This window comes from Chrysemys picta, chromosome 1 (assembly GCF_011386835.1).
Source record: "Chrysemys picta bellii isolate R12L10 chromosome 1, ASM1138683v2, whole genome shotgun sequence".
In the NCBI taxonomy this organism is placed as follows: domain Eukaryota; kingdom Metazoa; phylum Chordata; order Testudines; family Emydidae; genus Chrysemys; species Chrysemys picta.
The window spans coordinates 193,794,250-193,807,037 of record NC_088791.1 but is presented as its reverse complement, the minus strand read 5'-3'; the positions used below and the strand labels follow the sequence as shown (position 1 = coordinate 193,807,037).

Genomic DNA, 12,788 nt, shown 5'->3' with positions numbered 1-12,788 from the left:
TAAAAAAAAAAAAGTAAAATTAGAAGAGATCGACTTTGGTGAGTAAAAGTAACTCACTTATGTTCTCATTCACTATAAATACATTAGAGCAGGGGTGGCCAACCTGCACCTGAGAAGGAGCCAGAATTTGCCAATCTACATTGCCAAAGAGCCACAGTATTATGTCAGCAGTCCCCATCAGCTCCCCCGCCCCGCCTGCCAGCCGCCCTGTGGATCAGTGCCTCCCCTCCCTCCCTGTGCCTCACGCAGGAGGCTCTGGGGGGTGAGGAGAAGAGTGAGGTGTGGCAGGCTCGGGGAACAGGGCTGGAAGAGGCAGGGCCTTGGGGGAAGGGGAGAAGTGGGAACAGGGCCTGTGGCAGAGGCAGGGGTTGAACAGTGAGCATTGGAAAGTTGGTGCTATAGCTCCAGCCCCAGAGCCAGTGCCTATGGAAGGAGCCGCATATTAACTTCTGAAGAGCCACATGCGGCTCTGGAGCCACAGGTTGGCCACCTCGCGTTAGAGCATAGATAGTTAACTAAGGCATCAGTCCTACAAGCTGTTCTGTGTGGGAACAAACCCACTAATGTCCAGGGGGCTCCACATATCTATACAGTCAATCCATATGAAAGAGTTTGCAGGGTCAGGACCTAAATATTTGTTCCAATATCGTAACCCCCATCCACTCTACCAGTGAACCAGCCTCAAAGCCCTGTTCATCTGTTTCTCCCACAAGTATCTCTGTGACTTTCTTTGTCATGCTTTCCTTACTGTTGTCTGCCAGGCAATTAACCTCACTCATCTAAATACTATTTCTTCTATTCCAACAATAAGTGAATAATTAATACCAATTTTTTTTTAATTAAAAAGCTAGATGGACAGACCATTGTGTGCACATTGCATAAGCAGCACAGTTGCATTATTGCACTACTGTAACCTTTGTCCTCTTTCTCATCACTCCCTACCATTTGGCACTCCCACTTGCTATGTCACATCTAAAATTTAGACAGCAGTCTCTTTAAGGTAGCAACTGGGACTTGCCTCGGTCAATGAAACACGCAGAATACTTATGGGCAATCTAAAACAATAGCACAACACAAGCTTCTACCTTACATGGTTTGCTTTATTAGTACCGTATTTCAGCTAAATGCCCACATGAGCTACATCCAATCACAATGTATCGGGAAGAAGATATTTAGTTAAATTCTAATTTTGTCACCAATTTGGCAGATATCACACCACCCTACTTTTGGTAGCTCAGATCTTCAGGGCTGTCTCTAAAATTCAAGACTTTTCATAGTGCCACAAGCATAGAGGTCATGATTGCATATAATATTGACAAGAATTCAAAAATATAAAAAAACCTTGTAAAAACATTTTTGCTTGCTATGGGCAAACACTCAAAACCACAAATAAGGAAAGCAAGGGTAAAGCCATACACCTATACACATCACTTTATCATACATACACACCCTCTCTGAAACCCCATACTGTCCCTACTGCAAGCAAATAAAAAATTATTGAAGTCTCAAAGTGACATCCAGACAGTCGTAACTCTGCCTCATGACAGATGGCAATGATTCTGTGGAATTATTCCCTTTTCTAGTTTTTGTGATTTTGTTTTGGGAGCCATTTGCCCTTTGGAACCTTAGGCTCCATCTACACTACCCGCCTGAATCGGCGGTTAGAAATCGATCTCTCGGGGATCGAATTATCGCGTCTCGTTGGGACGCGACAGTCGATCCCCGAATCGATGCTTGTACTCCACCAGGGGAGGTAGGAGTAAGCGCCATCGACGGGGGAGCCGCGGAGGTCGATTTGCCGCCGTCCTCACAGCAGGGTAAGTCGGATCTGATATGTCGAATTCAGCTACTCTATTTGCGTATCTTAAATCGACACCACCACCCCCCGCCCCGTAGTGAGGACGTAGCCTTAGTCATTTTTAAGATGATTGTTGTTGTTGTTGTAATATTGAATGTTTACCAAATTTTGTTGCTATTAGTAAGGGGTGTTGTATAATTGTTCACTGTTTGCTAGGAATGGGGAAGCACAATAATTTACAGTGATATTGTATGCATGGGGCATGTCACAGAGGTAAGGTTGTGTAGGTATTACCTTGGCTGATAAGTGTTAATTTGCTTGGGGAAGGGTTGTTAAAAATGATTAGGTTGCTAAAAAGCAAACACCCAAACTTTGCTCTTCTGATGTGGTTTCATTTCTCAGTAAATGACTCAGCCTTGTTTCTAGCCAGATCCGTTTTCCTGTTGCTAGGCAGAATTTCTTCCACGTTTACATAGTAGGCAAATGTATTTTTACACTGGGGGCAGGGATAGCTCAGTGGTTTGAGCATTGGCCTGCTAAACCCAGGGTTGTGAGTTCAATCCTTGAGGGGGCCATTTAGGGATTTGGGGCAAAAATCTGTCTGGGGATTGGTCCTGCTTTGAGCAGGGGGTTGGACTAGATGACCTCCTGAGGTCCCTTCCAACCCTGATATTCTATGATTCTATTAAAATGCTAATGTTTAAATTTCCCTGTTTTTAAAAAAAAATGAAAACTGAAGATACTGTTAAGATGTAGAGACCAATCAAAGTTAAATTGTCCACAAGGGGTCATTCTGCTCCCCCCTTCATACCCTTAATCTTCTCACTGAAAGTTTAGGCTAGGGCAGCTGTCAGAACAGCACAGCTGTGCTCCTCAGTCTCTAATGTATCAGCTCCCCCACATTTTTCTGCCCACTCCAAGGCTTCTGTGATATTTAAGAGGGGGAAGACAGAAGGGGAAACTGATCCCCAAGAGGTTAAGCATCACAGCTCTTAGATGTATTGCTCTGGCAGCAACCTCAGCCATCTAAGGGTTTCAGTATGATAACCCTCAGGCCAAGTCTCATAGTGGGGAGAGTGAGGATGAGGGGAAAGAGGGACTGGGAGTCGAATTTGTGGAGAGTAGATGAGACATCAAAGGGAACACAAAGAGGGAGCCTAGATCATCCCTCCAATTTCCTCAATTACACTATTGCTCAGTAAATCACAGTGTTTAAGAAACTCTTAACTTTGACTGGATTCTATAATGCACCTTATTCTACAGAGAAATTTCCAACTCTGCACATTAAACCAATATTGACCCCTTATCTTCTAAGGGGAACAGTAGGTTTTCTTCAAAAAGCCTATCCAGGAAGCAAATAAATGTGTGGCTGTTCACCTTCTACACTTGTGCTTTTTTCCCTTCCCTGATATCCTTTACATTATACAAGTTGAAGACTTTTCTGCTTCAAATAGATAGTCAGGCTGTACTTTATATTCTTTTCAAACCTAAACCAGGAGAGCTATTTTTCAAACAACAATGTTTGCAGGAATACATGTGATACTGTTCTATGCTTATTAAATATTAATGAGTGGTCCCTTTGTTCTCATACTATGGAACAGAGTGAAGACTGTATTCCTCATGATTCTGAACTTAGCCATACTTCTCCCCCTCACAACTGTTTTCTTTTCCAATATTTGTCTTCAGTCAAATTTAACTTCTCTTTAAAGAAAAAAAATTAGCAGCTCAAATGGAATTTTACTACATAAGAAAAAAATACCATGCCCTATGAAAATTGTAATATGCTTTTTATATTTTCTAAAAAATTAGTCACCTGAATTTAAAGTTCAAATTAGGCTTGACTTGTACATTGTCCTCAAATCAGAATGGCCAAGTTTGAAATTGCTCTTTCAATGTACAGTAATTTGAATCTCTTAGCACACTGAAATAAGCACATATAGTGCACTGACAAGTTTTTTTCCCCCCAATGTCCACTAATTTCTCTCCCATTTTTCTTTAAAAATATTAGCAGTTTAATTTTAAATTTACATAAAAGCTCAGTTATAACACTGGATTAGCGTGTACAACTCAGATAATCAATTATAGTTCTTAAAGCAACTGAAATTTTGCCACCCTACCGCGCCCGCCCCCCCGCCACACACACACGAGATGCTCACCATAAAACCCCCCAAAATATTATGTATGCATGATAAGGCCAAATATTTGCACTTGCATATAGTTAACTGTAGTTTAAAACAAAACAACTAGGACAGTTTAAAATATTATCCATCTACATTTTGCATGGATACAACTATACAATTTCCTAAGATATACCAAATCTTTGAACAGTAGCTTAAAGAATATTTAAAAGTTTGTTACAGTCAGAGTTTATTGCAACACTGATTATCTGAAATAAGATAGTCTCTCTCTCCCATATCAAGCAATGGAAGCTCCTCTTTTATACTAGTTCTTTAAATTCACACCATTTTTCTAGGACACCGAGTTTCAAAAGGCACTTGTTTCCTTTCTATAATGTATTAATGAAATTCAATTTAAAATTCATATTCATTTTATTATTTAAACTGCATTAGAATATTACTCCTTTTAAATTCAGTAGTACAGAAAGTATTTATCAGTTTAAAGGAGACAATGTATACTGACCTATTTTACAAAGATGTTCCTAGTTCAACGACAGGTGGCATGTTTTCACAAGAGGCAGTCTACCCACAGATAGATAAGAACTGAAGCTTTCAAGTCCTCCTTTAATCCTGTGTATAATCCTTCCTCTTTTCAATAAGAGCATTCCAATTAATTCATTGCTCAATCTTACTTTCTATTCTGCTACTCTTTGCTCTTCTGATGTGGTTTCATTTCTCAGTAAAATGACTCAGCCTTATTTCTAGCCAGACCCGTTTTCCTGTTGCTAGGCAGAATTTCTTCCACGTTTACATAGTAGGCAAATGTATTTTTACACTGCTGTTAGATCCACATTATGAATCATCATGCCTCCATTAGCATGCCGCATAACTAACCTGCTAATTTCTAGTAGTTGATAATGTTAAAGGGAGTCAGAAAGAGGCAGAAAAGTTGAATTTAAAAGGAAAGAATGCCTTCAGAGAGTAACAGCTTTTTGTTCAGTTTCATTCAGTTTGAGCATACAGCTTTATACCAGTCCTAGCGAGAGTTGAGCAAATAAGGCCTTGTTTATCCCAGGCCCTGTAGCCAGTGGTGTATTTCCAACTGTGTAAACACATGTTACACTAGTGTAATATGATTTGTACCAGCCAAGAGTTGTTGCAAGACAGGATAACTGAACCTTTACAATTCCCATCTACACTAGAGGTTTGTACTGGAACAGCTACACTGCCATGTTTTTTTCCCACTGAAGTATACCAGGCCTAAATTCTTAACATAGAGATTTACTCTGCAATCATCATTACTTATTCCTATATGTTACTAAGGTATCACTTTCTAGGGAATTTACAATACACTTGCCAGTGATTTACATCTGAAGTCAATACTAGGTGTCCTGTTACAGATTGTTTTCAGTCTTTCCTATCTATTCTCTAAAATTTATCTAATGTCTGGTCTTGCTGCTCAGGTACAAACAGTGTTGTTTCCAATGATGTGAACTGGAATTTCCCACCTGAACTTCATTGCAAATCTGTCTCGGTATTTGGTATTTTACTGAAACCCCCAGCTCCTGGAATCACATTAAAGCATGAAATCCTGGCAAGACACCCATTGATTTCAACTGGACCAGGATTTTTACCCATAGCTTTTATGGTTGCAGAAAAGAGTTTAAAAATGTAACCTGAATGCACACTGAAAACTCAAACAGGACAGCAAATTAAAAAAAACCTACTTTTTTGAATGCTTGAGGTTGGAAATACTGCATTTTTGTTCACTAAGCACCCAACATTTTGTGGCAGTACATAATGACTGGCCAAACTCCTGTGGCTGAAGATTGGACTGTGCCAGGAGGCAAGTAGGGATGGTTTTCTGGCCACTGAAGCAGTGTCAGTTAGGATTCTTTCTTCCAATGAGCCCCGAACAATCCCTGTCTACTCCAGCTGGGAGTCTCTTCTCTTCCCCCAGCACCAAACTCCACCCCTATCCAATCAATTTCCAACTATTCCTTCAAATCAGGAAAGAAGGGCAAGGCTGTACACAGTTTGCATCAGGAGAGAAATCTACATAGAACTCAGCTTCATGATGCAGCAGGACAGATGAGCGGAATAAAGCTGCTAGCCCTTCAGGAGGGCATATGGTCACCTAATACTCATCAAAGTTGGGATAGTGAGTAGTGAGCCAAGTTTTGTCAGCTCCAGTTTATCAGAGCTTCCGGGACAGTTTCTAAGGACTCAAGAATACAAACTGTGTCTATCAAGAAAGTCCACAATTTTTATAAAGCACATGTTATTGACAGTAATTTCTAATCAGTAACAGTACAATTTAAAGATTAAAGTTACCTTGATATTGTGTTTTTGATGACAGCTGTGGTCTTTAGAGTCTGCTTGTATTTTCCTCCTTTCTTTGTCCATTTCTTTTGATTCTTGAGACGTGAATAAATCAGAGCATGAAGAACCATATTCTCTAAGGAAAATAAAATGATGTTTTCAATGCTGGTAAGTCATATAGGCAAGACTATAGACTGTATATGCATTGCAAAAAATCCCCATAGATAGATGAATCACAGATAGCTTAGACATATTTAAAGAGGTGGTCATGCAACCAAGCTACCAAGCTCTTCAAAGTTCTTCAGACTACTGACCAGCAAGAAGAGAACTAAGTGTCCAGCACCTCTAATCAAATAGCAGAGTGATGTTTTCTATAAAGAGTGTACATTTATACGGTTTCTGTCTACACATAAGTCATGCTCTATATGCCATAGCAAATGTTGCCTTTGCAATACAGAAAAGGAGGTTATGGAAGGAAGTTTCTTCAGGTTATTAATTTTTATAGAAAACTGATTTTAACTATAGTTACTGCATTCTTTTTTACAATGGCACATGCCATAAAGCTTACGAGTGAAACAATAAAATCCAATGCATCTTTTAGAGAAAAAAGCTTAGTCGATAGGCGTGCACTTTAACACAGCTAAATAAACAGGGACTAAGGTGGAGGGGGAACAAAAACACTTGACCGGTCAAATCCTATCTTGTTCTAAACACAGACCCGAAAAGATACATTTGACTAGACTGGGACTGCCCAATAGATGTACATGCTAAACTTCAGTGATGCTAAAAATTAATCTACGATTAATACATGTATATGATTGGTGCTCAATTACTCCATATATCTAGGATTCAATATGGTTTTAACCCCCAGGGATTTTCTGTGGTTTAGCTGAATCTAAATCAAGACTTTTCATTCTTTAAATGTAACATCTTTCCCAATCTGCTTCCCTAATAGCTACAGTACTGCAACAAAGATAAACAGAAGGAAAGTTAGTTGTTTTCAGGACTTTTTAGATTTACAACCTGGGAAACTAAAAAACGAAAGAAAACAAATCTAAAGGTAGTAGTAGTCAGCACAAAACAAATGAAATATATTTTTAATTACTTTGTTTCCTACACTCCTCCACGACTACCCCTCATTCTGATTAACAGGCATTAGACACTGCTGGGTTCAGATACTTGCCTCTTTCCCTTTTATTTTTACTTGTTGGTGTATAACATAGTAATTCAACTCTGTGCTCTGTACTATTTAAACAAACATTACATTAACTTTAGATTAATTGAGTTATTTTTATAAATAAAAATAAATCTGGCTTTAACTTACCTTTTCTCAAAAAATGATTTCTTTGTTCTGTGTTTACTTACTTTCCGACCTATAGAAATTTAACACAGAAAGCATTGATGCAGCAACTGAAAAATGTCATTTGAAAGTAAAGTTGCAGTTTAAGGTACTTTGTTGTATTCAGAAAGTATCTTGAAGACAGAAAAAGCTACCTTTAATTTCTTCCATTTCCTTCCTTAACTTTGTGTTTTGCAGAATAAGATCCTTAACTCGTTCAGGAATATTCTTGCAGAGTTCCTGGGCTCTCTCATTAGCTTCCAGGGCCCATTCATGTTCTCCCAGCATTGAGAGAGCCTCACAGAAGCGATAATGACCCTAACGTGAATATCAATTTAAAATTTTTAATAAAGTGATGATTCTTTCAAAAAAGAAAAATACTAATCTATATCCAAAAAGAGTGTCTTAGTAGACTGAACAAGTTAAAGTTTTTATATACTCAGTAACATACAAGTTACTGTGTTCTATCCAACTGTTGAATGGCCAGTGTTACATAAGATTTGCCACATCAAAACAGACTAATGATCCATCAAATCTAGTATCCCTTCTCTGGTTTCAGAGAAAAGTGAAGATGCCTTTCCCTAAACCCCAATACCACTTTTGCACTTAAATATGGACAATTACACAATTGTTCAAGTCTTTTTAGACTTAACTTTGGGAATGAGACTTTGTTCACTGTTCTGCATATTTTATTATAAAGTGTTGTGCATATTATAATGCTATGTAGCAACATAATACATGTTTTATTTATCACAACAGTGTTTTTAATATGTACAATATATTCTCCACCCTCCAGCCTCATGCATACAAAAACACCACCCAATAATATTCTTAAAAATATATCTCAATCTAACTTTTAATCTTTTTTTTTTTTTTTTTTAAGTTTAGTCTGATCACTGAGCTGAGCTCCTGCCACTTCCATGAGCGCTAACTGGAGCAGAGAACAATCTGCATCTAAAAGGATTGTGCCCTCATATCAGACACTGTGACCTTTTATTTAGACCACCTGACATATTTTTCTTTCTACTGTAAAGAGAGTTGCCAAATTTACATTAAACTAACCTTTGGCCAACTAGGCTTCAAAATAGTGGCCGTTTTTCCATCAATAAGAGCTCTCCTTTTAAAAAAAAAAAAAAAGGAAATATTTATTAGTATTGCAGTAATAGCTAGAGTTCAGGGCCCCACTGTGCTGGATACTGTACAGACATAACAAAGAAAGAAGTCCTGCCCAAAAGAACTTTTAATTTAAGTGTAAGACTACAGACAACAGGTGTATATAACAAACTTATGGAGGGGGACTAAAAAGGAATAATAGGACAATACAGGTTAGCATAAGAAGCACAGCACACCAGCTGCCTAACCATCAATTTTTGTGTAGCTGTCAAGGGAGACAGGAGTTGTAAGGAGGGATCTGAAAGTGGACAATAAGGTGGCCTTGTGGCAATCAAAACAGGTATCATTTGTGCATTAGACGCAGGGTTCAACATCTTGATACCATGCAAAAGGACGCTAAAGGTGAAAACAAGTATTTTGATACAGTGGAGAAGGGGTGAGACTATGGAGGGATGCAAAGAAGAGTTGATGTGGTCAAAACAAGCCATCGAAATTGATTGTTACATCAGCATTTTAAATGGCTATAAGTGGGGCAAGACAGGATTGGACACCAGAAAGGAGGACGTTGCAGTGACTGAGATGCAAGATAAAAGACGACCTGGATGAGAGATTTAGCTGTTTGGATAGAAAGGAAAGGCAGGATTTGAGGATTTATGCAGGAAGTATCAGCAAGATTTAGACATAGTTTGGATGTGAGGATCTAGACCAGGGGTTGGCAACCTTTCAGAAGTGGTGTGCCAAGTCTTCATTTATTCACTGTGATTTAAGGTTTTGCATGCCAGTAATACATTTTAATGTTTTTAGATTTTATAGACTTTCTATAAGTCTATAATATATAACTAAACTATTGTTGTATGTAAAGTAAATAAGATTTTTAAAATGTGTAAGAAGCTTCATTTAAAAATTAAATTAAAATGCAGAGCCCCCCGGACCAGTGGCCAGGACCCCGGGCAGCAAGAGTGCCACTGAAAATCAGCTCGTGTGCCGCCTTTGACATGCATGTCATAGGTTGCCTAACCCTGATCTAGACAGAAGGATGAGTCAAAGATGACACCCAAATTATGGTCTTGAATGAAAGGGAAATTGAGTCTATGGTGACTAAAAGCGGGAGAGAAGAAGGCCTGTATGGGGGGGAAATCAAGAACTCCACTTTGGTGATGTTGAGCTTCATCTGACAACTATACATCCACAAAGAAATGCTAGAGACACGAGATGAGATTTTTAGCTTGGACAGGAGACAGATCAGAAGTGGAGAGGTAAATCTGAGTCATCAGTATAAAAACACTGAAGTCATATTTATGACTAGGAACACTTAGGAAGAAAAGGAGATGAGAAGGACAGAGCCCTTTGGGATTTCCACAGAAAGTCAGAGGGAAATGAAGAGGACTCTTAATAAAATGCTAAAGGAGTGGATGGAGAGGACAGTCATGAAAGCAGAGGGAAAACAAAGTTTAACAAAGAGCATGGTTAACAATGTCAAAAGTTAAAGACAGTGATGAGAGAGTACTGGTTGAGTTTTTTTGTTTGTTTGTTTTTTTAAGAGATTTTAGAGTTCATTAGAGATTTTGGCAAGAACCGTTTCAGTGGAAGGATAGCAAGCCTGACTGAAGAGGGTCTACAAAGGCATAGGAGGAGAGGAGCTCCAGACAGTTGGAGTAGATAATGCATTCAAGTAGATTGGAAATGAAGGGGAGGAGGGGCAATAGCTAAAGCAGCAGGTAGGGTCACAGTGGGTTTTTGTTATTTTAAGATGGGATAAACTAAAACATGCTTGTGCTGCCAGGGAAGGAAGCGTGATAAGAGTGAGTTTGAGCACCAGGGAAATGGAGGGGATCAGAGTGGGGGTAAGGTATATCAGGAGATGGGATGGGATCACTGGCACCGGTGGAAAGTTAGAGGAAAAGATCAGATAAGCTTTAGTTTGTATTTGCTACAAATTATATCTATTCAAAATATACATGTTTTCTAAAGATGTTTACATCTTTCAAGGTCTCAATCATATCTCCTTGTGGAATTTCCTTTCAAATGAATGGAAATTCAACCACACAAGATAAACACATTTGCTGGATGGCTCTGCTCAGACAAACAGCAATAAAATAGAAGGTTAAAGATGAAACTTAAATGTGAAGCCTAACGAAGAACTGGGATGACAACACTGCTCACACTTTGAAAATAGCTGTTTTTTGTTTTGTTTTGTTTTAAGTCTGCCTGAAAACAACCAGTTTTATCCTGTCTGCTTTATACTGTGCCATTATTACTTCAGGAAACCAAGTATTGTATCTTCGAGAGATTAAAATACTACTTTACCAAGTATACTGTCAATTCAGAGTTTACAATTACAGGAAAATTCAGCATTTCAGATCCCAGAAATGATTTACTTACCAGTATTGTGTAGTGAGAAGAAAACAGAGAGCCCGGTTACCGTAAAGAAGATGGTTTTCAGGACTTAAAAAGAAATTATTTAAAAGTTATCAGTTAATAAAATATATTACTTCTGAACAGTATAAAATGTCTAATATAAGGAAAACACAATTTTCACAATAAAATTCTCCAACAACTTCATTTCCTCAATATGTGCAAGTCTGTGACCCAATCCAGCAAATATTTACAAACATGCTTAATTTTATTAATCTGAATAGTCCCGTTGATTTCAGATGTATAATCTCGGCCAAGGAAGGTACAGAACTCAGTCAATTCTGACAGTTCCTGCCTCTCACCCCCCTCTCCCCCGTTAAAAACAGCTGAGAAAGATCTAAAGACTCAGGGGAGGAAGGAATGCGGTATATCAGAATCAAAGCATTAGTGAAGATAAATTGCAGCTCAGCTCTGTTGAACTTATTGAAGTGCACTTCAAATCCTTTGGGAGGGTACATTTACCATGATTTTCTCTTAGCTCAACTTCACTTTTTCAGGCTGGAAAAGGTAGGGTTACCATACGTCCTCTTTTTCCCAGACATGTCCGGCTTTTCAGCACTCAAACCCCCGTCCGGGGGGAATTGCCAAAAAGCCGAACATGTCCGGGAAAATGGCGGCTCTGCTCCTCCCCTGACTCTTCGACTCTGTTTAAGAGCCGAGCTGCCCGAGCGCTATGGGCTTCAGGCAGCCCCCTTGCCTCCGGACCCCAGCTGCCGGCCGGGCACTTCCCATCCCTCCCTCTGGGAGGGGAAGCGCCCAGCCGGGGGCGCAGGGTCTGGAGGCTACCCGGCAAACCGTGAAGCCGGTAGCGCTTGGGCTTCGGGCAGCCCCCATGCCTCCGGACCCTGCGCCACCGGAGCCTGGGAGGGGAAGTGCCCGGCTGGGGGCGCAGGGTCCAGAGGCAAGGGGGCTGCCCGAAGCCCAAGCGCTACCGGCTTCACGGTTTGCCGGGCAGCCTCCAGACCCTGCGTCCCCGGCTGGGCGCTTCCCCTCCTGGGCTCCAGCTGCGCTGGGGAAGCGCCGGCCGGGGGCGCAGGGTCTGGGGGCTGCCCGGCAAACCATGAAGCCGGTAGCGCTCGGGCAGCCCTTTCCGCATGGCTGGGAGTGGGAGGGAGTGGAGTTAGGGTGGGGAAGGGGCGGAGTTGGGGCGGGGGTGGGGAAATGGGCGGGGCCAGGGCCCGTGGAGGGTCCTCTTTTTTTGTTAGATATGGTAACCCTACAAAAAGGTGCCTGAGGTGCAGAAAGGCCAGCTGTACTGTAATATATACCCCACTTTATTTGGTATGGAAATTAATGTTTTTAGGCAAATTTATTCTTGTTTCTGAACAATACACTAATACAACTACTCCATCAAGCCCTCTTGAATGAATTACTGTAGACTTTCTCTGTTCCTGGATCAATCCAATGCTATCCAGAGGAGTTGAAGCAAAAATCAGCACAACAGCAAAACAGATTTTTCATTTGTGACTTGTACTATTGCTTAGGACTTGGTTTAACATAGCAAACATTAACAAACAAAGAAAACAAGAAATATTTTATTCTATTTTGACTGTTGTTCTGGAGGTTCTCCCAGCTAGCCACGAATCTTCTTGCAGCAGACTGACAGCTAACGAAATTTTCTGATTGAAAGAGGAAGACTAGCCTTGTGTTGTAGGCTCTACCACGATGCCTTCAGACACAAATA

At 40.2% G+C, this 12,788-nt stretch overlaps 1 protein-coding gene across 15 annotated transcripts in view; it reads right to left on the bottom strand.

Annotated features, from left to right (window-relative positions):
* TTC3 (tetratricopeptide repeat domain 3) overlaps positions 1 to 12,788 on the bottom strand; it is a 143,304-nt gene that overhangs the window by 82,161 nt on the left and 48,355 nt on the right. For all 15 annotated transcript variants that reach the window (XR_010600151.1, XM_065590367.1, XM_065590376.1 and 12 more), the window contains 5 exons: positions 11,072 to 11,134; positions 8,639 to 8,693; positions 7,732 to 7,894; positions 7,562 to 7,610; positions 6,250 to 6,373 (listed from right to left, as the gene is read on the bottom strand). Coding sequence is in view for 14 of the 15 variants with exons in the window: in XM_065590367.1 (XP_065446439.1) it covers positions 6,250 to 6,373; positions 7,562 to 7,610; positions 7,732 to 7,894; positions 8,639 to 8,693; positions 11,072 to 11,134 (454 nt within the window). In the remaining variant the exon portion in view is untranslated. The remainder of the gene's footprint in view (positions 1 to 6,249; positions 6,374 to 7,561; positions 7,611 to 7,731; positions 7,895 to 8,638; positions 8,694 to 11,071; positions 11,135 to 12,788) is intronic.